Source organism: Ranitomeya imitator, chromosome 3, assembly GCF_032444005.1.
Source record: "Ranitomeya imitator isolate aRanImi1 chromosome 3, aRanImi1.pri, whole genome shotgun sequence".
Taxonomy (NCBI): domain Eukaryota; kingdom Metazoa; phylum Chordata; class Amphibia; order Anura; family Dendrobatidae; genus Ranitomeya; species Ranitomeya imitator.
The window spans coordinates 784,993,897-785,020,436 of NC_091284.1; the positions used below are offsets into that span (position 1 = coordinate 784,993,897).

At 47.6% G+C, this 26,540-nt stretch overlaps 1 protein-coding gene across 1 annotated transcript in view; it reads left to right on the forward strand.

Annotated features, from left to right (window-relative positions):
• Positions 1 to 7,493: 7,493 nt before the first annotated feature.
• Positions 7,494 to 26,540, forward strand: part of MED17 (mediator complex subunit 17) — a 33,669-nt gene continuing 14,622 nt past the window's right edge. The window contains exons 1-8 of the mRNA XM_069759149.1: positions 7,494 to 7,802; positions 11,031 to 11,197; positions 12,827 to 13,046; positions 13,477 to 13,613; positions 14,189 to 14,273; positions 14,583 to 14,735; positions 21,996 to 22,126; positions 22,223 to 22,407. Of these exons, the coding sequence (XP_069615250.1) occupies positions 7,571 to 7,802; positions 11,031 to 11,197; positions 12,827 to 13,046; positions 13,477 to 13,613; positions 14,189 to 14,273; positions 14,583 to 14,735; positions 21,996 to 22,126; positions 22,223 to 22,407 (1,310 nt within the window). The 5' untranslated portion in view covers positions 7,494 to 7,570. The remainder of the gene's footprint in view (positions 7,803 to 11,030; positions 11,198 to 12,826; positions 13,047 to 13,476; positions 13,614 to 14,188; positions 14,274 to 14,582; positions 14,736 to 21,995; positions 22,127 to 22,222; positions 22,408 to 26,540) is intronic.

Sequence of the window (26,540 nt, forward strand, 5' to 3'; positions counted from 1 at the left end):
AGTGCCTTTTGCCTTTAATTGTTAGAATTGCTAGAATCTGTTGACGCAGTAGTCTGATGGTCTCCTTTCAAGGAGACTATACTTCTTATCAATGTATGTTCTTAATAGTCAGTCACAACATGTTCTGGGTTATGGTAAATAAAGTATGACCCTGGGTGATGGTGGGGGCTACATGACTTACATTGAAATGCATTTGTTGTAAATGGTATAAAATATTGCCTCTTGCTGCATTACATCAGATAAAAGTGACTTGCTCACAGGATATGTGTGAGGTGTCTTTTTGGCTCCAAGCGCGCTTGTAAAATGACGGGCGTAACTCCACAATTTGGTCTCACTGGTGATCAGTCAGCTGACATTGGTCAGAACGAAAACAGCTATAACAGTGGTAAAATTTCTTTGATATTACCAGCATTTATTTGTGAAAAAAACGGAAATTTGACGAAAATTTTGAAAATGTTGCAATTTTCCAACTTTGAATTTTTATGCAATTAAATCACAGAGATATCTCACACAAAATACCTAATAAGTAACATTTCCCACGTCTACTTTACATCAGCACAATTTTGGAACCAAAATTTTTTTTTTCTTAGGGAGTTATAAAGGTTAAAAGTTGACCAGCAATTTCTCATTTTTCCAACAAACACCATTTTATTTTAGGGACCACATCTCATTTGAAGTCATTTTGAGGGGTCTATATGATAGAAAATACCCAAGTGTGACACCATTCTAAAAAATACACCCCTCAAGGTGCTCAAAACCACATTCAAGAAGTTTATTAACCCTTCAGGTGTTTCACAGGCATTTTTAGAATGTTTAAAGGGACACTGTCACCTGGATTTGGAGGGAACAATCTTCAGCCATGGAGGCGGGGTTTTTGATTCACCCTTTCCTTACCCGCTGGCTGCATGCTGGCTGCAATATTGGATTGAAGTTCAATCTCTGTCCTCCGTAGTACATGCCTGCACAAGATTGCCTTGCGCGGTCGTGTACTATGGAGGACAGAGAATGAACTTCAATCCAATATTGCAGCCAGCATGCAGCCAGCGGGTAAGGAAAGGGTGAATCAAAAACCCAAAAACCCCGCCTCCATGGCTGAAGATTGTTCCCTCCAAATCCAGGTGACAGTGTCCCTTTAACCCCTTACCGGCATCGGACGTACTATACCGTCCGATGCCGGCTCCCCTGCTTTGATGCAGGGCTCCGCGGTGAGCCCGCATCAAAGCCGGGACATGTCAGCTGTTTTGAACAGCTGACATGTGCCCGCAATAGGTGCGGGCAGAATCGCGATCTGCCCGCACCTATTAACTAGTTAAATGCCGCTGTCAAACGCAGACAGCGGCATTTAAGTACCGCTTCCGGCCGGGCGGCCGGAAATGACGTCATCGCCGACCCCCATCACATGATCGGGGGTCGGCGATGCTTGTATATTGTAGCCATAGAGGTCCCAGAGACCTCTATGGTTACTGATGAGCGGTGGCTGTGAGCGCCACCCTGTGGTCGGCGCTCACAGCACACCTCCATTTCTGCTACATAGCAGCGATCAGCAGATCGCTGCTATGTAGCAGAGCCGATCGTGCTGTGCCAGCTTCTAGCCTCCCATGGAGGCTATTGAAGCATGGCAAAAGTTAAGAAAAAAAGTTTAAAAAAATGTGAAAAAAATAAAAAAAACATAAAAGTTTAAATCACCCCCCTTTCGCCCCAATCAAAATAAATCAATAAAAAAATATCAAATCTACGCATATTTGGTATCGCCGCGCTCAAAATCACCCGATCTATCAATTAAAAAAAAAGTATTAACCTGATCGCTAAACAGCGTAGCGGGAAAAAAATTCGAAACGCCAGAATTACGTTTTTTTGGTCGCCGCGACATTGCATTAAAATGCAATAACGGGCGATCAAAAGAACGTATCTGCACCGAAATGCTATCATTAAAAACGTCATCTCGGCACGCAAAAAATAAGCCCTCAACCGACCCCAGATCATGAAAAATGGAGACGCTACGAGTATCGGAAAATGGCGCGAATTTTTTTTTTTTTTTTTTAGCAAAGTTTGGAATTTTTTTTCACCACTTAGATAAAAAATAACCTAGTCATGTTAGGTGTCTATGAACTCGTACTGACCTGGAGAATCATAATGGCAGGTCATTTTTAGCATTTAGTGAACCTAGCAAAAAAGCCAAACAAAAAACAAGTGTGGGATTGCACATTTTTGCAATTTCACCGCACTTGGAATTTTTTTCCCGTTTTCTAGTACACGACATGCTAAAACCAATGATGTCGTTCAAAAGTACAACTCGTCCCGCAAAAAATAAGCCCTCACATGGCCAAATTGACGGAAAAATAAAAAAGTTATGGCTCTGGGAAGGAGGGGAGCGAAAAACGAACACGGACAAACGAAAAATCCCCCGGTCATGAAGGGGTTAAATAAAAATGACCATTTAACTTTTTTTCACAAAAAATTTAATTCAGCTCCAATTTGTTTTATTTTACCAAGGGTAACAGGAGAAAATGGACCCCAAACGTTGTTGTACAATTTGTTCTGAGTACGCCGATACCCCATATGTGGAGGTAAACCACTGTTTGGGCGCATGACAAAGCTCAGAAGCGAAGGAGCGCCATTTGACTTTTCAATGCAAAATTGACTAGAATTGGGATGGGACGCCATGTTGCGTTTGGAGAGCCACTGATGTGCCTAAACATTGAAATCTCCCACAAGTGACACCATTTTGGAAAGTAGACCCCCTAAGGAACTTATCTAGAGGTGTGGTGAGCACTTTGACCCACCAAGTGCTTCACAGAAGTTTATAATGCAGAACCGTAAAAATAAAAAATCCTTTTTTTTCACAAAAATTATCTTTTCGCCTCCAATTTTTTATTTTCCCAATGGTAAGAGAAGAAATTGGACCACAAAAGTTGTTGTACAATTTGTCCTGAGTACGCGGATACCCCATATGTGGGAGTAAACCACTGTTTGGGCACATGGGAGAACTCGGAAGGGAAGAAGCGCCGTTTGACTTTTCAATGCAAAATTGACTAGAATTGGGATGGGACGCCATGTTGCGTTTGGAGAGCCACTGACATGCCTAAACATTGAAACCCCCCACAAGTGACACCATTTTGGAAAGTAGACCCCTAAGGAACTTATCTAGAGGTGTGGTGAGCACTTTGACCCACCAAGTGCTTTACAGAAGTTTATAATGCAGAACCGTAAAAATAAAAAATCATTTTTTTTCACAAATTATTTTTTGCCCCAATTTTTTATTTTCCCAAGGGTAAGAGAAGAAATTGGACCCCAAAAGTTGTTGTACAATTTGTCCTGAGTACGTTGATACCCCATATGTGGGGGCAACCACTGTTTGGGCGCATGGGAGAGCTCGGAAGGGAAGGAGCGCCGTTTGACTTTTCAATGCAAAATTGACAGGTATTGAGATGGGACGCCATGTTGTGTTTGGAGAGCCACTGATGTGACTAAACATTGAAACCCCCTACAAGTGACACCATTTTGGAAAGTAGACCCCCTAAGGAACTTATCTAGATGTGTGGTGAGCACTTTGACCCACCAAGGGCTTCACAGAAGTTTATAATGCAGAGCCGTAAAAATAAAACAAAATATTTTTCCCACAAAAATTATTTTTTAGCCCCCAGTTTTGTATTTTCCCGAGGGTAACAGGAGAAATTGGACCCGAAAAGTTGTTGTCCAATTTGTCCTGAGTACGCTGATACCCCATATGTGGGGAGGAACCACCATTTGGGCGCATGGGAGGGCTCGGAAGGGAAGGAGCACCATTTGGAATGCAGAGTTAGATGGAATGGTCTGCAGGCGTCACAGTGCGTTTGCAGAGCCCCTAATGTACCTAAACAGTAGAAACCCCCCACACGACACCATTTTGGAAAGTAGACCCCCTAAGGAACTCATCTAGATGTGTTGTGAGAGCTTTGAACCCCCAAGTGTTTCACTACAGTTTATAACGCAGAGCCGTGAAAATAAAAAAATCCTTTTTTCCCCATAAAAATTATTTTTTAGCCCCCAGTTTTGTATTTTCCCGAGGGTAACAGGAGAAATTGGACCCCAAAAGTTGTTGTCCAATTTGTCCTGAGTACGCCGATACCACATATGTTGTGGTAAACCCGTTTGGGCACATGGGAGAGCTCGGAAGGGAAGAAGCACTGTTTTACTTTTTTAACACAGAATTGGCTGGAATTGAGATCGGACGCCATGTCGCGTTTGGAGAGCCCCTGATGTGTCTAAACAGTGGAAACCCCCCAATTATAACTGAAACCCTAAACCAAACACACCCCTAACCCTAATCCCAACGGTAACCCTAACCACACCCCTAGCCCTGACACACCCCTAACCCTAATACCAACCCTATTCCCAACCGTAAATGTAATCCAAACCCTAACTCTAACTTTAGCCCCAACCCTAACTGTAGCCTTAACCCTAGCCCCAGCCCTAACCCTAACGGGAAAATGGAAATACATTTTTTTAATTTCTCCCTAACTAAGGAGGTGATGAAGGGGGGGTTTAATTTACTTTTATAACGGGTTTTTTAGCAGATTTTTATGATTGGCAGCCGTCACACTGAAAGACGCTTTTTATTGCAAAAAATATTTTTTGCGTTACCACATTTTGAGAGCTATAATTTTGCCATATTTGAGTCCACAGAGTCATGTGAGGTCTTGTTTTTTGCGGGACGAGTTGACGTTTGTGTTGGTAACATTTTCGGGCATGTGACTTTTTTGATCGCTTTTTATTTCGATTTTTGTGAGGCAGAATGACCAAAAACCAGCTATTCATGAATTTCTTTTGGGGGGGGCGTTTATACTGTTCCGTGTTTGGTAAAATTGATAAAACAGTTTTATTGTTCGGGTCAGTACGATTACAGCGACACCTCATTTATATTATTTTTTTATGTTTTGGCGCTTTTATACGATAAAAACTATTTTATAGAAAAAATAATTATTTTTGCATCGCTTTATTCTGAGAACTATAACTTTTCTATTTTTTGCTGATGCTGTGTGGCGGCTCGTTTTTTGCGGGACAAGATGACGTTTTCAGCGGTACCATGTTTATTTATATCTGTCTTTTTGATTGTGTGTTATTCCACTTTTTGTTCGACGGTATGATAAAGCGTTGTTTTTTGCCTCTTTTTTTTCTTACGGTGCTTACTGAAGGGGTTAACCAGTGGGACAATTTTATAGGTTGGGTCGTTACGGACGCGGCGATACTAAATATGTGTACTTTTGTTTTTTTATTTAGATAAAGAAATTTATTTATGGGAATAATTTTTCTTAATTTATTTATTTAGGAATTTTTTTTTTTTACACATGTGGAAATTTTTTTCTTTACTTTGTCCCGGGGGGGACATCACAGATCGCTGATCTGACAGTTTGCACAGCACTCTGTCAGATCACCGATCTGTCTCAGAGCACTGCAGCCTTACCAAGCGCCTGCTGAGCAGGTACTTGGTAAGCCACCTCCCTCCCTGCAGGACCCGGATGCCGCGGCCATTTTGGATCCGGGGCTGCTGCAGGGAGGAAGGTAAGAGACCCTCGCAGCAACGCAATCACATCGCGTTGGTGCGGGGGTCTCAGGGAAGCCCCCTCCCTGCACACCGCAATTATGTTTGAACACGGTGTGCCGGGGGTTAATGTGCCGGCCGCGCTCCCCCCATGAGCGCAGCTGATCGCGCTGGACGTACTATTCCGTCCTTGGGAAGGCCCACCCCACATGGACGGAATAGTACGTCCAATGGCAGAAAGGGGCTAAAAATCAGAAAATACTTTTTTTTATAAAAAGGCAGGAGATAGATTCTCACACTTTAGAGTGCGCATAAAGCACCAATTGAGTCATACTCTAAAGACAAGCGCCTGTGCAGAACTGGAAGTTCACAATCATGTACTGTTCTTTGTACAGAGTATTTTTGTGACTAATTGCACTTTTACACGCCTTGCGTTTCTGATAAAGGGTTATATTACCTTTATTATAGTTCTCATTACCAATACGGTTTGTACTGGGTATTTTTGCAATTGCTACGAATTAGCCGCACACGTCTGTGTACACTCTAACGTCTTTGTTGGAGGGGCAGCTGTATTTTAGCACCACGTCCGGACTTGCTGGATGTATATAAGGTGATAATTATGAGCATTATTCCCTTTTGTGCATTTGTTTTCAGCCTGAGGCCCTGTCCCTGCTCTATTTCTAATTAATATTTCCCTTTCAACGGTGTCATTTTTTTATTCTAAATTAGCAAAATGCCCGAAACATAAAATGGTGATAATCTAGCAAATTTAGCGGACAAAAAAAAAAAAAAAAAAAGTGGTATTAACCCCTTACTGCCATCGGATAGGATTAAAATGCAGTAACGGGCGATCAAAAGATTATATCTGCACCAAAATTGTATCATTTAAAAAAAAATAAACTCTCACCCAACCCCAGATCACGAAAAATAGAGACGCTACGGGTATCAGAAAACTACGTAATTTTTTTTTTTTTTAGCAAAGTTTGGAATGTTTTTCACCACTTAGATGAAAAAGAACCTAGACTTATTTGGTGTCTATGAACTCGTAATGACCTGGAGAAACATAATGGCCGGTCCATGTTAGCATTTAGTGAACCTAGCAAACAGGCCAACCAAAAACACGCATGGGATTGCACTGTTTTTTGCAGTTTCACCGCACTTTGATTTTTTTTCCCATTTTCTAGTACAAGACGTGGTAAAACCAATGATGTCGTTCAAAAATACAACTCGGCCCGCAAAAGATAAGCCCTCACATGGCCAAATTGATGGAAAAATAAAAAAAAAAGTCATGGCTCTGGGAAGGAGCGAAAAACAAAAACGCAAAAAGCTGTGGCGGTGAAGGGGGTAAAGGCGATAACGAGCAGAGCCCCAATCAGCGCCATCTTGCTACACATGAGCATTATTTCATTTTGTGCATTTGCAGCTCAGGCCATCCCCTTTAAAGTACTTTTTAGGCTTTCATTTCTATTGTCTTTTTATGATCAGATCAGGAGCAAAATTTATCACAAAAAAAAAAAAAAATACAGGTTAAAAATAATTAAAAAAAAAAAACACCCACAATGGCCGCATCCACCGTTTCTACCCTAAGTTCAAGGCAAACATCAACAAAACCAAAATAGTGGACGCTTAATTTTTTTCCACAAGACTGAGCGAAAAAAAAATGGAGGGAGACCATCAGGAAACAAACCAGGCCCCTTCCGAGAACAAAGCGCCCTGGAGTGCAGGGTCTCATTAATATTCCACGTTCAATCATTATCATTAGCGGCTTCCTTTTCGGTCGCTTAGGCGCCATTACCAGGCCACACGGCCGCTCAGCCCGCTGCTTCCCTCTCCCTCCCCTTGCGTAGCCCCGAGAAAATGGCGTTGAGCGCGGAAGGCAGGGGTATATATAGCCTATGCAGAGCACGTGGTACACAAGCGGTCACGAGGGACGCCGGCGCTCACGTGGCGCAGTGACGTCACTGCGCGCCGGTCACATGACTGTGATGTCCTCAGTGCGCGTCCGCCGACGCTTCCTTAGAGCGTAGCTGTCTCCGTGTCGGGCGGATCATGTCGGGGGGGCCGCCGGTGCAGATCAGCATCGAGTCTTCCGCAGAGAAGCAGGTGCAGGAGGTGGGGCTGGATGGCTCGGAGACGTACGTGCAGCCGCTGTCTATGTCGCAGAACCTGGCCCGTCTGGCGCAGAGAATAGACTTCGGCCAGGACTCTGATGAAGAAGGGATCGAAGATGGACTCGTTCCCCGGGAGAACGACTGGGGGGAGCAGACGGAGGAGGAGGAAGGTGAGTGCGCTGAGATCGGCCGATGTGATCGGGCAGGAGCTTCCTCACCTTGTCTATTGCTCCTCTCAGGCTTGTTGGTGCGAGTGACAGCGGCGCCTCCTCCGCCCTCACTGGTGGGGCGTTTAACCCCTTGTTGTGTGTGTGTATTAGTGTTGTGTGTGAGTGTTGTGTGTGCGTGCGGTGAGTGTTGTGTGTGAGTGTTGTCGGTGCGCGCGATGAGTGTTGTGTGTGTGTGTGTGTGTGCGTGCGGTGAGTGTTGTGTGTGAGTGTTGTCGGTGCGCGCGATGAGTGTTGTGTGTGTGCGTGCGGTGAGTGTTGTGTGTGAGTGTTGTCGGTGCGCGCGATGAGTGTGTTGTGTGTGTGTGTGCGTGCGCGCGCGAGGAGTGTTGTGTGTGCGCGCGAGGAGTGTTGTGTGTGCGCGCGCGAGGAGTGTTGTGTGTGCGCGCGCGAGGAGTGTTGTGTGTGCGCGCGCGAGGAGTGTTGTGTGTGCGCGCGCGAGGAGTGTTGTGTGTGCGCGCGCGAGGAGTGTTGTGTGTGCGCGCGCGAGGAGTGTTGTGTGTGCGCGCGCGAGGAGTGTTGTGTGTGCGCGCGCGAGGAGTGTTGTGTGTGCGCGCGCGAGGAGTGTTGTGTGTGCGCGCGCGAGGAGTGTTGTGTGTGCGCGCGCGAGGAGTGTTGTGTGTGCGCGCGCGAGGAGTGTTGTGTGTGCGCGCGCGAGGAGTGTTGTGTGTGCGCGCGCGAGGAGTGTTGTGTGTGCGCGCGCGAGGAGTGTTGTGTGTGCGCGCGCGAGGAGTGTTGTGTGTGCGCGCGCGAGGAGTGTTGTGTGTGCGCGCGCGAGGAGTGTTGTGTGTGCGCGCGCGAGGAGTGTTGTGTGTGCGCGCGCGAGGAGTGTTGTGTGTGCGCGCGCGAGGAGTGTTGTGTGTGCGCGCGCGAGGAGTGTTGTGTGTGCGCGCGCGAGGAGTGTTGTGTGTGCGCGCGCGAGGAGTGTTGTGTGTGCGCGCGCGAGGAGTGTTGTGTGTGCGCGCGCGAGGAGTGTTGTGTGTGCGCGCGCGAGGAGTGTTGTGTGTGCGCGCGCGAGGAGTGTTGTGTGTGCGCGCGCGAGGAGTGTTGTGTGTGCGCGCGCGAGGAGTGTTGTGTGTGCGCGCGCGAGGAGTGTTGTGTGTGCGCGCGCGAGGAGTGTTGTGTGTGCGCGCGCGAGGAGTGTTGTGTGTGCGCGCGCGAGGAGTGTTGTGTGTGCGCGCGCGAGGAGTGTTGTGTGCGCGCGCGCGAGGAGTGTTGTGTGCGCGCGCGCGAGGAGTGTTGTGTGCGCGCGCGCGAGGAGTGTTGTGTGCGCGCGCGCGAGGAGTGTTGTGTGCGCGCGCGCGCGAGGAGTGTTGTGTGCGCGCGCGCGCGAGGAGTGTTGTGTGCGCGCGCGCGCGAGGAGTGTTGTGTGCGCGCGCGCGCGAGGAGTGTTGTGTGCGCGCGCGCGAGGAGTGTTGTGTGCGCGCGCGCCAGGAGTGTTGTGAGCGCGCGCGAGGAGTGTTGTGTGTGCGCGCGCGCGCGAGGAGTGTTGTGTGTGCGCGCGCGCGCGCGAGGAGTGTTGTGTGCGCGCGCGAGGAGTGTTGTGTGTGCGCGCGCGCGAGGAGTGTTGTGTGTGCGCGCGCGCGAGGAGTGTTGTGTGTGCGCGCGCGCGAGGAGTGTTGTGTGTGCGCGCGCGCGCGAGGAGTGTTGTGTGTGCGCGCGCGCGCGAGGAGTGTTGTGTGTGCGCGCGCGCGCGAGGAGTGTTGTGTGTGCGCGCGCGCGCGAGGAGTGTTGTGTGTGCGCGCGCGCGCGAGGAGTGTTGTGTGTGCGCGCGCGCGCGAGGAGTGTTGTGTGTGCGCGCGCGAGCGCGAGGAGTGTTGTGTGTGCGCGCGCGAGCGAGGAGTGTTGTGTGTGCGCGCGCGCGCGAGGAGTGTTGTGTGTGCGCGCGCGAGGAGTGTTGTGTGTGTGCGCGCGCGCGAGGAGTGTTGTGTGTGTGCGCGCGCGCGAGGAGTGTTGTGTGTGTGCGCGCGCGCGATGAGTGTTGTGTGTGCGCGCGCGCGATGAGTGTTGTGTGTGCGCGCGCGATGAGTGTTGTGTGTGCGCGCGAGATGAGTGTTGTGTGTGCGCGCGCGCGAGATGAGTGTTGTGTGTGCGCGCGCGCGAGATGAGTGTTGTGTGTGCGCGCGCGCGAGATGAGTGTTGTGTGTGCGCGCGCGATGAGTGTTGTGTGTGTGTGTGTGCGCGTGCGCGATGAGTGTTGTGCGTGTGTGTGCACACGCGTTCGCTGAGTGTTGTGCGCGCGATGAGTGTTGTGTGTGTGCCTGCCGCTGGGTGGTTGTGAGGATGAGGCTCTGCCGCTGGGTGGTTGTGAGGATGAGGCTCTGCCGCTGGGTGGTTGTGAGGATGAGGCTCTGCCGCTGAGTGGTTGTGAGGACGAGGCTCTGCCGCTGGGTGGCGGGGAGGACGAGGCTCTGCTGCTGGGTGGCGGGGAGGACGAGGCTCTGCCGCTGGGTGGCGGGGAGGAGGAGGAGGCTCTGCCGCTGGGTGGCGGGGAGGATGAGGCTCTGCCGCTGGAGATGATCATCTTGTGAGCTGTAGTTTTATTGGTACCAGTATTGCAACATTTTCCTGACTTAGGGTATAAGCCCACGCTGCAGATTTTCCTGCGGATTTTTCCGCAGCGGATTTGGAAAATCCGCAGTGCAAAACCACTGCGGTTTTCACTGCGGATTTTCTTGCGGTTTGTTCTGCGGATTCTTCTGCGGGTTTTCACCAGCACTTTCCTATTGGTGCTGGTTGAAACCCGCTGCGGAATCCGCACAAACAATTGACATGCTGCGGAAAATAATCCGCAGCGTTTCCGCGCGGCTTTTTCCGCAGCATGTGCACAGCGATTTTTTTTTTTTCCCATAGGTTTACATTGTACTGTAAACTTCGGGAAAACTGCTGCGGATCCGCAGCGGCCAAATCCGCTGCGGATTCGCAGCAAAATCCGCAGCGTGTGCACACAGCCTTATAATTCCAGTTTTGGGGGCAGGTGCAGTGTTTTTTTTTATATTAAAGGATTTCATAATGTTATAGTGTCAACGTCCGCGTCTTTCATTATTGCAGCGTATTGGTATCACATGTTAATGAATCTGTCAGATTAGTTCCGTTGTATTCGTGTGTTCTGGCTGAAATGGTTAACTATGATTTCTTTTGCACTAATTATGGCCGTCCTTTCCCTGTCAGGTCTGGTCAAATTCCAGCCTTCGCTCTGGCCTTGGGACTCTGTGCGGAACCATCTTCGAGGCTCACTGACGGAGATGTGTGTGTTGTACGACGTGCTGACCGTGGTGAAAGACAAGAGGTACATGCACCTGGATCCCGTCTCCCAGGAGTCCCTAACTCCAAAGCAGGTGAGGACACCCCAGGGGCCACTGTGGCGGTCAGTAGGCTCATTCTTTGTCTGCCTGCAGGGAACAGAGACCCCTACGTGCACACACACCCCCGGGAAGAAACAAACGTGAAACGCACGTCTGGGTCTCTGTTCCATACTCTCCAGGCCATGTTACAGGATCTATTTATCATGCATTGTTATTTTACACATCAGCCACTAGAGGGCGTCAATCTCACACTTGTCTTTATTCTGCTCCGTGTGAATGCACTTGCATTTGCTATTCATGTTAAACTCTTTAATATCCTTAGTAATTCCCCATTATATATATTTTTTTTTTGCCATTTTGTTTTTTTTTCCTGAATTTTACCTTTGATATGTTTTGATTTGGCTCTACTCTATGTACCCCCTCTTTGGGCTTATTGGTCTTAACAGATGTATTGATTGCAATTTTTTTTTATTTTATGCATATAGGTATTACCGTTACAAATCTATGTATGAATTATGGTTCTGGAGTAAAGGGATTTCTGTTGTCCATTCTCACTTTATGATTTTATTGGTCTTATTTTTTTTAATTCTAATAAAGTTTTTATATTTCGATTTCTTTATGGGCTGCTTGGCTTCCCATTACTTTGGTTATTCAATATTAATATTATTTTATAATAATTGTATCACTTAATACTGATCAGAATTGATATTGACTCTCTGCTAATTGCTAATTCATGATGTAATGGATCTGATTGTAACGCGTATTCTTATCAGTAAGAGCGATTCCAAACCATATAATATAAAGCTTTCTCTAGATTGTCAATCATTTGCTCCTGATATTCAGCCATTGTACTTCCCCAGCTTCCCCCTTGGACGCACACTCATTCCTCCTCTCGCACCCATTCCCCCGACGCTCTGGTCTTAGCTGTGCACGCTGAGGCTCCTTCATAGCAGATGCGATGTAGTGATGTCGTCCATCTGCTGAGTCTCCCAAGGTACCGTAAATGATGGAAGAAGACGAAAAAGCCAAAGGGTCAGATGTGACCCACGGTTGAACCCGTTGCAATCAGTAAGATATCATCTGTCCAGAGGATTGGTGAAAACTAGGGTTGAGCAAACAGCTTCGGATAAGTCCTTATTCAAATAGCTATAGCACTTACCGACTGGCTGCATCGGGAACCCGGATACCTGGAGCGCTCCCGATAATCAGCTGTATGTGTCGCGGCTGTTTGACATTCACAACACACGCATGGAGGACCTGTTTGTTGGGCTCTCCTCTCATGTGTTGTGACTGTGAAACAGCCGTGACACATGCAGCTGCGGAGCCGAACAGCTGATTATCGGGAGCGCTGCAGGTGTCCGGGTTCCCGATGCAGCCAGTCGGTAAGCGCTATAGCTATTTGGCTAAGGAGTTTTCCAAACATGTTCGCTCATCCCTAGTGAAAACGTTGCTGCCGGATGTGGATGAAGCGGAGTAGTTGAGTGATGGCCAGTCTCGGGTGCTGCAGGTCACCTCCTACTGAAGTGAGTGTATCGGAGGTTCTCGGTGACGGTGTACGGAGCTGTGCCGCTCCAGCTTTGTAACCTATGTAAAAACGCCACTACCGCTCTGATGCGAGGATATAGTATAAGTCGTAATTGAGTGACTGTCTTCTCTTTTCAGAGTCAGCCCGGTTTACTGTTGGTTTCTAAGCGGAAATCCCTCCTTGGTGCTGCCCAGATCCTACTGAAAGGCGGTGAGCGTCTGTCTAAGTCTGTGGCGGAGAACCAGGAGAACAAGAGGCAGCGCGACTTTAACTCCGAGCTGCTGAGATTGCGCCAGCACTGGAAGCTGAGGAAGCTGGGGGATAAGATCCTGGGGGACCTGAGCTACAGGAGTGCAGGTAGGAAGCTTTCATATTGCACCCTCCTATATGGGGGAAGCCATACTGATTTTCACATTGCTTTCCCAGAAATGGGTGAAAATAGTTGTCCAATTACTAGAACACGAGAGAAGTTTGTGAGTGGGACAAAGTGCATCCAAAAGCTGGAACGTATCCAAATCCCTCATACCTGACTGAGCAAAAGCAGCACAGCCACGAGTTTAGGTGCAGAGATGATTGGGAAATAGGACTGCAGAACCCGACTGCCTCCATTACAGGGTCTGATGTAAAGCTGCCCGTATGCTGAGACGGGGGTCCGCTGAGCTCCGCAGCACAGCGTAATTCTCGATCTAAAGTGGTTCTTAGTGGGGCTAGTGGAGGATCACATGTCGGGTAGAAGCGGGTCTCTCTGTTCCTGTTCTGACGTCTCCACTTCTTCCCATTGTTATAGGGTCGCTCTTTCCTCATCAGGGAATATTCGAAGTCATAAAGAACACTGATATTGACTTGGATAAGAAAATCCCTGAAGATTACTGCCCGCTAGATGTGCAGATCCCCAGCGATCTGGAGGGATCTGCTTATCTGAAGGTGTGACATTTATACTTTTATCATAGTGATTATTATTAGGAGCCAGTCAGCGCAGAATATGTAGTCGTATTGGAAATTATTCAGTAGAAATTGGGTTGTGTTTTTTTCATTAAAATCCCTGGTGTTTTTCTGTATAGATGGAGTCCAATGGGCGGTCCTACTAATGGTTAACAGCTATCCCTGCGTGCATAAAGGGAAGACCGTCAATCACTAGTATGGACCGCCCACTGGACTCTTATACACAAAACACCAGGGATTTTAATGAATAAAATACAAGTTTTGCTGAAAATGATCCCACACAAATGTCTATCGATCCGATCAGCTCCTCCTGCAGATCAGAGACCATTTCTAATGGGACAGGACCTGGTGGTCAGATGATCGTTGGGAATCTGCCCAGCAAAGCTGAGGGGACCTAGTAGACTCAAAGCGGCGCTGCTAGTGCTTTGGTGCGCAGCAGGAGGCTTTTTTCCTCTCTTTTTGTGGGTGTTTTTATCTTTTTTTTCCCCTGTGCTATGACATGAGCTTTATCTTGTAACCTATTGATTAATCGGAGGACTGAATTTGTTTGGTTGCAGGTTTCCATTCAGAAGCAGTCGTCAGATATCGGGGACCTCGGTACGGTGAATCTGTTCAGAAGGACCTTGCCCAAAGCCAAGCCCGGTAAGTTTTGTAGAACGGCGTTTGCTCCATAGTGGAGTCGCTGACAGCAAGCGGAGATCCTGATCATGAAAAATAAAGTATATCGGACACACAACTTTTCTAACACTGGGATTTGTAAAACTTTAGAGAATGACGTCACAGTGGGGAGGGCAGCGCTCATCCATAACTAGCAGTAGCCGCAGCGTCCTCCTCTTTGCCTCGTATTTATTATGTCCCGTGTACCAGGGCAACCGTTATGTGGTGCCATCTGCTGAGGATCCGTCCAGCAGACTCAATATTTAATTGCACCCCCGTGCTTCCTGATTGCAGGGACGCCGCATTGGCAGACGAGGCTGGAAGCCGCACAGAACGTCCTGCTCTGCAAAGAAATATTTGCGCAGTTGTCTCGTGAAGCCGTCCAGATCAAATCCCAAATCCCTCACATCGTCGTCAAGAACCAGATCATCTCTCAGCCATTTCCTGGTAAGAAATACTCTCCCTAAGGTAGGGGTCTGTACTCTGCGGCGGTCCGGCGGTTGTCAATCTCCCAGCATGTCCTGGGGGCCATCCAGTAACCTGGAGTGCCAAAGGTTGCTGATCCCGGTTCTACAGGATGTATTTATTTTTGCCATGTACATCAGTGTGTACCTACCATTATTGCATGTAATTACCCGCTGGAGTGTAGGGGGCTCCTATACCAGTGTGCACCTTTTACCCCCAATCATGTAGAACCTACTCCTGTCACCAGGGCAGTGATGTTTAGTGGGCAACAAACACCAGGGTCAAGACAAGTATAATGCGCCTCCCCAAACCCATGAACGGTTATCACTCCCTTCCACCATTTTATTATTACTATTTTCAGATTTTTACTAAAAATCATAACATTTAACAAATCACATTATATATTTTTACTTTATTATACTTTACTTGTTTTACTTTAGCCTTAAACACAATTTTTTTTTTACACTTTCTATTATTTAAAATGTACTTTTATTTTTCTACAGGGAACGCTTATTTATTTCTGGGTCACCTATAGACAATAGATGTCCTGGCGCTCTGCATTCTGCTTCGATGTTCTAAAACGTCTGCATAGTAGATCAGCTGCACACGATCGTGCGGGAGCGAGGAGCCGGTTGTAAGGGTACCGTCACACAGTGGCATTTTGATCGCTACGACGGCACGATCCGTGACGCTCCAGCATCGTAACAATATCGCTCCAGCGTCGTAGACTGCTGTCACACTTTGCAATGTACGACGCTGGAGCGATAATTTCATGACGTATGTGCGATGTACAAGCCGTTGGTTACTATGCGCACATCGTATACAATATCGTGCACACCTTTGTTACACCATGCGATCATGCCGCCACAGCGGGACACTAGACGACGAAAGAAAGTTTCAAACGATCTGCTACGACGTACGATTCTCAGCGGGGTCCCTGATCGCAGGAGCGTGTCAGACACAGCGAGATCGCTGGAACGTCACAGATATATCGCTGGAACGTCACGAATCGTGCCGTCGTAGCGATCAAAATGCCACTGTGTGACGGTACCCTTTGACACAGCCAGGCTCCCCATAGAGAAGGCAGAGACGGTTTATCACCCCGTCTGCCTTCTCCATGGCTGTATACACAGAGCTGTGAGGGAGCAGGAGCTGCTGGAACGTAGGAGATCCAGACCACTGTGCCCCCACGAGACTGGTTTACTCAGAGAAGTAAAATAAAATACATATCTATTGGTAGAATGTCCCGCAAAGGTCTTTACAGAGGACGTTTCACCAACTTTTTCATGTTGATTTTAGACACACAATGTAATAGTGGCTACAGAAATGGAATACATTTTTTTTATTTTATTTTATTTCACCTCTCCTTTCCAATATCTGCATTAAGAAGCAGCCACAATGGGAACAGGGGTCAAAATCTCGACTTCCCTTAAAATTTGGCGGTCACGTCAATAGTCCATGGCTGCAGCACCAGAGTCCTGTGATCCTCCTACGGCATACCGGCAGGTCTGGTGCAGCGTCATCACAGTGCAGCACGACGCACGCATGGTGGCATGCCAGGTCTACTAATCAGAAGTGTGGGGGTCTCAGCAGGTAGAGGGGATTCTCGGGGCTCTGGTGTAAATTGTGCTCCGCTCTAGTGATCATCTCTCCTATGGAGAAGTCCTAGCTCGCAGATTGCTGGGACCCGCACCAATTTTGAGAAAGAGGTTCAGCTTTGTCCCATCTGGATTGGGTGCACAGCCTCATTCATTGTGTATGGGACTGCTGGGGATCGCTGAGGACAGAGCTTGGCTATTTCCAGCAATCTTGTAGACTGGGCTGCCTGCAATCAATGACTTCTTTTCCTCCTATATATAGGATCATATCTACCGACCTTTTCTGCTGTTACTGCGATGCTTTCTGTGAATCGCTAATGCTTGCACATGATGCAGATACCTCCTTATAGCACTGAGCTAGAAACAGCATGTATGTGGGGCTGGAAACTAGCATTCAAATCTTATAAAAATAGGAGGCGCAATAAAAAAAAAAAAAATCTAAACCACAAATTGAAATATTATCCATTGACCGACTGTGGCAAAGCAGAATTCAACATGATCCACTTGCACTACAACACCGGGCCAGCAGGGGCAGCGCCTCTTTGTACAGTTATTGCATAGTCTGTCCCTCCCATTTTTTTGGGTGTTGTCTCTGTAGCGGCCATTGTTGCTGTGACTGTGGGGTGGTGTGACCCATAGCGTTGTTTTGCCTGGCAGTATGGTTGCTGTAAGACACCTGGGTCTCTCCCCCCGCTGGCATAGTGTCATGACGGCGTTGGTCTCTTGGTTCCCATGCTATGTGGCAGCCATTGTTTCTGTTGGGCTTTGCCTTACGGCATTGACGCTGTGGAGCGCCTGGGTCACTCTTCCTACTGATGTGGTGTCATTACTGCTTGTCCCTCAACTGTATTTGCACTTCCTCTTTCGGCAGAGGATATCACGTGACCGCTGCAGCCGATCAGTGGCTGCTCATGGAATTTAATCCCTCGATGGCTGCTGATTGACTGCAGGGACACAGGCAGAGGAGCAGCGGGGGTGAAATAGGCGAGTATCTGGTGTTTTCCCTTCTCCCATGACGGCACACCTGAGAGAGGGGATCCGCCCAGTCAGGACAGGAAACCCTACTGAAAATAAAAGGGCGGTACCTCTCGGTCGCTTCAGTTGGGTTTCCTGTCCTGACAAGGACCCTCTTACTGAACACGGCGGTTCACTTACCCAGGTCCCGTCCCGGCGTGGAAGAATCAGGCAGCGCCTGTGCGTCAGGTTCGGGGGTCTGGAAGCGCCGTCCGCAGGTCCCCCGGGTCTCTGCGTCCGAGCGGGCGTTGAGCAGCATGGTCAGAGGGCCGGGTTCCCTTCCATGGCTGCCACGCCGCCCTCCCCTCTCTGCCGGCGTCCAGGTGCGGTGGCCGTCCAGGTGCGGTGGCCGCTTCCGGGTCGCTCGTCTGACGTCACGCGCAAGGCACGCTGGGAATGGGCGTGCCCGCGTGATGTCGGGGGCGGGCGCCGGATCCAAGATGGCGGTGCCCATGAAGAGAACGCCGGCCGGTGAGAGGGAACTCCGGCGGCACGGCAGAGAGTGGGAGGGGGTTAATTTTGGGCACCGAAGGAGGCGGGGAGTGCAGTGGTCCCCCCATAAAAGGGGGTTAGACCACAGAAGACGCGCTCATGTCCAGAAACTTCACCATGGAAGTAGGACAACAGGAGCAGCAGCAGCAGCCGCCTTCACAGCAGCAGCAGCAGCAAATGGAGCTCTCACCAGATGCCTTGCCGAGCCACCAGCATACCAGGAGCAGCCGCTCAAGTGGCAGGAACAGCAGTCGTCCTGTCCGGCAAGATTCGTCGGCGTCCAGGAGGGACGCTTCACGTGCATCTGTCCAGCCTCCAAAATCGGTACCCTTGATTGTCGGTAGTGGTGAGTGATCTACGTGAATGTCACCCTTATGGTAACAGGGTTCATTTTTGTCTGTTTTGATCACTAGGGGTCCAGGAAAGCGGTTGGTAAAACAAAGAACCGAGAGTGTGCCCTTTGTAAAAACCCGCTTGCAGTTCAGTGGCAGAAGGATCTCTGTGCTGACTGCATTAATAAAACCATACAAGAAGAGACCCCTAATTTTGCCACTAGCCTAAAAGCCATAATAAAGGCTGAAATAAGACTCCTTGAAATTGGCCCTTAGCGAACCAAGAAGGAGAAGCCGTAAGGCGTCCACAGAGTCAGATACCACTCAGAGACAGGGGAGTCATAAAACATCCCGGTCTCCCTCTACCTCCTCGGCCTCTGTCCAGTCTTCAGATTCTTCCTCGGACAGTGATTCTGGAGGTCGTCCATGTTTCCCAACTGAGGACGTAGATAAACTGGTCAAAGCAGTTAGATCTGCAATGGGGCTTAAAGAGGAGAAGACACCTAGGTCACTAGAAGATGTCATGTTTGGTGGCCTAGAAGAGAAAAGGAAACGCACGTTTCCGGTTAATGCAAAAATAAAAGCGTTAATTGAGAGAGTGGAAAAAGCCTGAAAAAATGGGTTCTTTGCCCTCTTCATCCAAAAGGAGATATCCTTTTGAGGATAAAGACTCTGAGTCCTGGGAGAAGATCCCTAAGATTGACGGGGCAGTAGCCAAATGTTTAAAAAGATCATCCCTTCCGTTAGAAGACTCTGGTGTTCTCAAGGACCCGCTTGATAAAAAAGCAGATGGTTTTTTGAGACACATCTGGGAAGCCTCAGCGGGGGGCCTAAAGCCGGCAATTGCTGGAACATGTACGGCCCGTGCTCTAATAGTCTGGCTACAACAAATAGAGGATCAGCTAAGAAGCAAAGTACCCAGAACTGACATCCTTGAAAATATATCTTTAGTGCAAGGAGCAGCAGCTTTTTTGGCAGACTCTTCTGCGGATTCCGTAAGACTAACGGCAAGAGCAGCAGGCTTGTCCAACGCGGCAAGAAGAGCCCTTTGGCTCAAAGGTTGCCCGGGGGATTTGCCATCTAAACACAAACTATGTTCTATTCCATGTGACGGCCAACTTCTCTTCGGGAAAAAACTTGAAGACATCCTGGAACATGCAGGAGATAAAAAGAAGGTTTTTCCCAACATCCCTAAAGATCCTAAAAAACCTTTCTTTCGGAGGAGAAGATATAATAGAGGTCGCCCCCCAGGGGAGAGAAAAAATTGGGACTTTAGAGATGAGAGGATCGGGCTATATGTTTAAAGGGCCCTCCACATCGGCAAAAAATTCCCCCCAATGACATTACGCCAGAAGTGGGAGGAAGACTCTCCCTCTTCTTTCCGGCTTGGGTAAATATCTCCCCCAGTATCTGGGTCATGAACATCATCAAAGACGGCCTAAAAATAAAATTCGTCTGTCCACCCAGACGAAACTTTATAATAACTCCCCGACGGAAATCCCAGCAGGAACAATCTGCCCTAGAAACCGAGATCTTGGGACTTATCCACAAAAAGGTTCTTCAGGAAGTCCCGGTTCAGGAAGAGGGAGACGGGTTTTACTCCCCCCTCTTCTTGATCCAAAAACCGGATGGTTCTTGGAGAACTATTATAAATCTAAGGAAGCTCAACCAATCTATAGAGAACTACACTTTCAAGATGGAGTCTATAAACACAACAATAAAACTTCTCTTCCAACACTGCTTCATGGCAGTAATAGACTTAAAGGATGCTTGTTACCGGCTAGATCTTTCTTCCTCTGCTGACCTAACCTTTGGTAGAAGGGTACTCCAAGCGGTGGTCCCTCCCTAAGGTTTCATTCTACAAAAGTCTCTCAGGTGTGCCGTCATGGGGGAAGGGAAAACACCAAGGTTACTTACTGGTAGCCGGTTTTTCTGGAACCCATGACGGCACCCGTATATTCCCCCCCTTTATCACCCTTTCGGTGTGCACTATTGTTTTGGGTGCTTTTAGTTAATATGATGTGGTGTTGGATTGCCATGTGTACTAACCAGGGGGGCCTCTCATGCTCTGAAAACCAACTGAAGCGACCGAGAGGTACCGCCCTTTTATTTTCAGTAGGTTTCCTGTCCTGACTGGGCGGATCCCCTCTCTCAGGTGTGCCGTCATGGGTTCCGGAAAAACCGGCTACCAGTAAGTAACCTTGGTGTTTTTTGTTGTTTTTTATATAAGGCTCACATCGGCCCATCTGTAATATCCTCGTATGTTGTGGAGAATCCCTTTCTAATTAATTAGTTATATGTTCTCCAGAAAGGTGAGAAATGCAAATCGTGCCTCCGAAATCAAGTCTCATGTTGTTACATTGATTGGAAAAATGCAAGAGTTTTGGCGATAATTAATTAATAATAAGCAAATAATTACTTCATTTTTGGGGGGCTCTTTGTTCCCAGCTGTGATTTTCTTAGTAACCCGTCCCCCCCGTTATTTGGTTGGAATCCTTCCCTTGCATCATGGCTTGTGTCCTGACGTCAGCGTAGTGGCGGTGCAGGGGTTAAGTGCGCAGTTTCGCGGCATCTAATGTTCCTCGGCTCTTTGTTCACGGTTTTCGCTGTTATTAATGAGCTTTCTTTGTGCTCCTGGATGGAAAATCCAACCGATAAAAGGTGGCACAGCGGAGGCCTCGGTGCCTGTAAAATGCCGCGTGTTTGTGCCGCGCTGCAGTCATTAAACGCAGTAACAAAGCGTCTCCAGGAGCGCGATACAATGTCCTTAAAATATCCACTTTTCCATGTTAGACGCGCCGGTGTATGCTGTAGCGACGGCGCCCCCCGCTGGCTGCTCTTTGTGGACATCAATAGAGCTGTGGTACTTTCTGCAGCCGGGAACATTCGGGCTCCTCGGCATAAAGAGGCTCAGCCGGAGAGCTGCACGCTGTGCCGTTTCCTTGGTTGCCTTTGTGCTGCGCACATCCATCGTGGGCTGAGCTCGGGCCGTTCTCTGGCGCTGCACACGGCCTCTGTGTGTACGGGGCCCTGTATACAGCTCACTGGGGTTACTTGTAACAGTCCCACCCAGCCAGGACCCTGAGATGGCAGACATTGATATACAAGGTGGCGACCTCCAGTAGGGGCGCTAGGGAACCACCCTTCTTTTTTTTCTGCAGGAGAGCTGCATACTCCCTGCTCCGGCAAGTAGTCCCTCCATAAATCGCCATCCATGGTCTCTCATCCAGTGTCCTTCTCTGCACTGTCGGGAGGCAAGTGCCCCCAAAACAGCCGGGTGTCCCTTTCTATTGGTCTGACTTGTGTATTTAGTCATTAACCCCTTCAAGCGCTATGAAGTAAATACCAGTCAAGGAGCGAGCTCGGGAGCCAAAAAGACTTCACGCAGGAGAGATTCTGTATGTATCACACAGCCGGCGCCTGCTTCTGGCAGCAGCAATTGGGGATGTTTAACCTATTAAAGGGGTTGCCCGACCTTAAGCTACAAGTCTGCAGCCACATTGCTTGCACTTTGCACTGCGAGGATTCTCCGGTGCCGGCAGTGGGGATTTTCATACCTCCGGCCACATTCAGACTAGATGTCCGGCCTCTCGCCATACAATTTCATTGAGCGAGGTTGCACACGTCTAGTCAGCATGTGACTGCATATATGCAAATCACATACTTGTGGTCATGTAGTTGCCACTCCCGGCACTGGCGAATTCTCAAAACACGCAGGATTAATTCCCTCCATTTCCCCAGCACACCTGTGACTTCTATATATATTATTTTAATTATAATTTTTTTTTTCTTTTGTATTCCCGCAGGCCTCCAGCTTTCCATCTCATTCTGTCACTCCACAAATGACAAGAAGTCTCAAAAGTCGTCTTCCGATAAGGTAAACGCAGAAGATCACCTGTACGTCCTGGAGCACAACCTGCACCAGCTCATGAGAGAGGTGAGACTTCCGGAGGGTTGGGGGGCACCCTGGAGTTACTAGTCCCGGCACAGATTTCAGGGCTGACTTCCCCCTATTTCCCCTTTATCTGTTCAGTTCCACAAGCAGACGATAAGTAACATCGTCATGCCCCATCCAGCCAGCGCTCCGTTCGGTCACAAGCGGATGCGACTCGCGGGACCGCAGGCATATGACAAGAATGATATTAATGCCATGCAGCAGAGCGAAGGCCTCCTGGAGAAGATCATCAAACAGGCGAAACACATATTCCTGAGAAGCAGGTGAGCGCGCACATGGAAGATCAGCGGGTTTCCTATCATGATCGCAATGTACCATTAACGACTTGAGCGGTAGATTTTCGTCATGGGTCGATAAGGACAGTATGAAGCGGGCTCAGGAGCTGATCCTGCCACAGATGGCTACTGTATTACAGAGCTTGCAGCTGCAGCGACTAGTTCACTCTTAGATCACTGCAGTTTAACCATTTAAAGGGGTTGTCCGGTACTCTCAATCCCTATGTAACATAACATAGTAACATAGTTAGTAAGGCCGAAAAAAGACATTTGTCCAACCAGTTCAGCCTATATTCCATCATAATAAATCCCCAGATCTACGTCCTTCTACAGAACCTAATAATTGTATGATACAATATTGTTCTGCTCCAGGAAGACATCCAGGCCTCTCTTGAACCCCTCGACTGAGTTCGCCATCACCACCTCCTCAGGCAAGCAATTCCAGATTCTCACTGCCCTAACAGTAAAGAATCCTCTTCTATGTTGGTGGAAAAACCTTCTCTCCTCCAGACGCAAAGAATGCCCCCTTGTGCCCGTCACCTTCCTTGGTATAAACAGATGCTCAGCGAGATATTTGTATTGTCCCCTTATATACTTATACATGGTTATTAGATCGCCCATCAGTCGTCTTTTTTCTAGACTAAATAATCCTAATTTCGCTAATCTATCTGGGTATTGTAGTTCTCCCATCCCCTTTATTAATTTTGTTGCCCTCCTTTGTACTCTCTCTAGTTCCATTATATCCTTCCTGAGCACCGGTGCCCAAAACTGGACACAGTACTCCATGTGCGGTCTAACTAGGGATTTGTACAGAGGCAGTATAATGCTCTCATCATGTGTATCCAGACCTCTTTTAATGCACCCCATGATCCTGTTTGCCTTGGCAGCTGCTGCCTGGCACTGGCTGCTCCAGGTAAGTTTATCATTAACTAGGATCCCCAAGTCCTTCTCCCTGTCAGATTTACCCAGTGGTTTCCCATTCAGTGTGTAATGGTGATATTGATTCCTTCTTCCCATGTGTATAACCTTACATTTATCATTGTTAAACCTCATCTGCCACCTTTCAGCCCAAGTTTCCAACTTATCCAGATCCATCTGTAGCAGAATACTATCTTCTCTTGTATTAACTGCTTTACATAGTTTTGTATCATCTGCAAATATCGATATTTTACTGTGTAAACCTTCTACCAGATCATTAATGAATATGTTGAAGAGAACAGGTCCCAATACTGACCCCTGCGGTACCCCACTGGTCACAGCGACCCAGTTAGAGACTATACCATTTATAACCACCCTCTGCTTTCTATCACTAAGCCAGTTACTAACCCATTTACACACATTTTCCCCCAGACCAAGCATTCTCATTTTGTGTATCAACCTCTTGTGCGGCACGGTATCAAACGCTTTGGAAAAATCGAGATATACCACGTCCAATGACTCACCGTGGTCCAGCCTATAGCTTACCTCTTCATAAAAACTGATTAGATTGGTTTACTCTAAAATAATAACGCTTATCATCTCCGGTGATGTTGCTGTTCCAGCGCTGTCGCCACTGTCTCTCCCTGAGATTGTGTGACATTATGTTACGCAATCCCTGCAGCCAATCAGCGCTGGTTTCACTCTTCTCTCCTTCGGATAAATCAAGACATGTGGAGGAAGTGACAGATCAGCCGCAGCTCTGATTTCCCCCGGATGTCACATTCGTAGGAGAGGAGAATGAAGCCAGCGCTGATTGGCCTTTGGGATTGCATAACATAATGCCACACAATCCCTGGAGAGCCAGCGCCAACAGCACTGGAACTGCCCCAGCACTGGAGATGAGTATAGGTGTTTTATTTTACTGAGGGAAATAAATAGGAATTCAGAAGGGTTTGTCCAAATAGTGGATACTTTTTAAATGTTGCGATCAATCGCTAACAGCATCATTTAAATGACATCATTACACTACATAATCACAGGGGAACTGATGAAACCTACAGAAGACCCCTGTAACAGACAAGTTCTCATATGCATGTCCACCACAGGCTTAAGGTACCGTCACATTTAGCAACGCTGCAGCGATATAGACAACGATGCCGATCGCTGCATCGTCGCTGTTTCGTCGTCGTGTGGTCGCTGGAGAGCTGTCACACAGACAGCTCTCCAGCGACCAACGATGCCGAAGTCCCCGGGTAACCAGGGTAAACATCAGGTTACTAAGCGCAGGGCCGCGCTTAGTAACCCGATGTTTACCCTGGTTACCATTGTAAAAGTTAAAAAAAACAAACAGTACATACTTACATTCCGGTGTCTGTCACGTCCCCCGGCGTCAGCTTCACTCACTGCAATCGCTGCTCTGCTCTCCCCGTCGTGGGCTGTCTCGCTGAGCTGCCTCTTGTAGCATTTCCAACACTGCTGCATCCTCCTGCTATTAAGGCCGGCGTCACACTTGCGAGTTTTATGGACGTATAAGCGCAGAAACTACGTCCGTAAAACTCGCAAAACATACGGCACAATTATTCTCTATGCCCCTGCTCCTATCTGCCGTATTTTACTGATCAGTATTATACGGCTTTCTACGGCCGTAGAAAATCGCAGCATGCTGCGTTTGTCACCGTACTGCGCAAAAAAAAAATACGCCAATGAAAGTCTATGGCAGCCTGAAAAATACGCATCACACACGGACCAGCAGTGTGACTTGCGAGAAATACGCAGCGGTGTTAGCGAGAAAAGCCGGTAATTCATTGCGGTGTACAGTAAAATCACACCGACAGCTTCCAGTAGAATCGGTAGAATAAATGTGTACACATAGAATAGGTATATATATATACATACGTACATACACATATATATATATATATATATATATATATATATATATATATATATATATATATATATATATATATATATATATATATGTGTGTATGTACGTATGTATGTCAGTGAGACACATATATACAGTGGGGCAAAAAAGTATTTAGTCAGTCAGCAATAGTGCAAGTTCCACCACTTAAAAAGATGAGAGGCGTCTGTAATTTACATCATAGGTAGACCTCAACTATGGGAGACAAACTGAGAAAAAAAAATCCAGAAAATCACATTGTCTGTTTTTTTAACATTTTATTTCCATATTATGGTGGAAAATAAGTATTTGGTCAGAAACAAAATTTCATCTCAATACTTTGTAATATATCCTTTGTTGGCAATGACAGAGGTCAAACGTTTTCTGTAAGTCTTCACAAGGTTGCCACACACTGTTGTTGGTATGTTGGCGCCGTCTGCTGGTTGTCCTCATATGAACTCGAGCCTGGGAGCTTTCTAGGAAAGTTCCCACGATCTAGGAACAACCAGCAGAGGGCGCCTCACCGCAAATGAAGGTAAATATAGGTCATTGACCTACTTTACCTTCATTCTCCGGGGTTTTGCAGCAAGGAGCATCGCTGCATTAGCAAAGCTCGTGGCTGCAAAATATTTTAACCCCTTCAGATGGATTTACATCGTTGGACTTTACAGATCTGCGGAAGGTAAGGATATTGTTGTTTTTTGTTTTTTTTTTGTTACAGAACGAGGGTCTTCAGTGATTGGATTGGGCGTTCAATAAAATATTACAACAACCTTTGTTTTTATTTCATTAAAATAATTTTTAATAATGTGTTTGTGTATTTTTGTAACCCTTTACTAGTATTGGATTAATAATGGATAGGTGTCATAATTGACACCTCTCCATTATTAATTTGGCTTAATGTCACCTTACAATAGCAAGGTGGCATTAACCCTTCATTACCCCATATCCCACCGCTACACGGGAATGGGAAGAGAGTGGCCAAGTGCCAGAATAGGCGCATCTTCCAGATGTGCCTTTTCTGGGGTGGCTGGGGGCAGGTGTTTTTAGCCAGGGGGGTGGGCCAATAACCATGGACCCTCTCCAGGCTATTAATATCTGCCCTCAGTCACTGGCTTTACTACTTTGGCGGAAAAAATTGCGCGAGAGCCCACGCCAATTTTTTCCGCCATTTAACCCTTTAATTTAGTAGATAGAACGGCCAAATTTTGCACATACACACTACTAACATTAGTAGTGTGGAATATGCAAAAAAAAAAAGGGATATGAGATGGTTAACTGTATGTAAACCATGTCT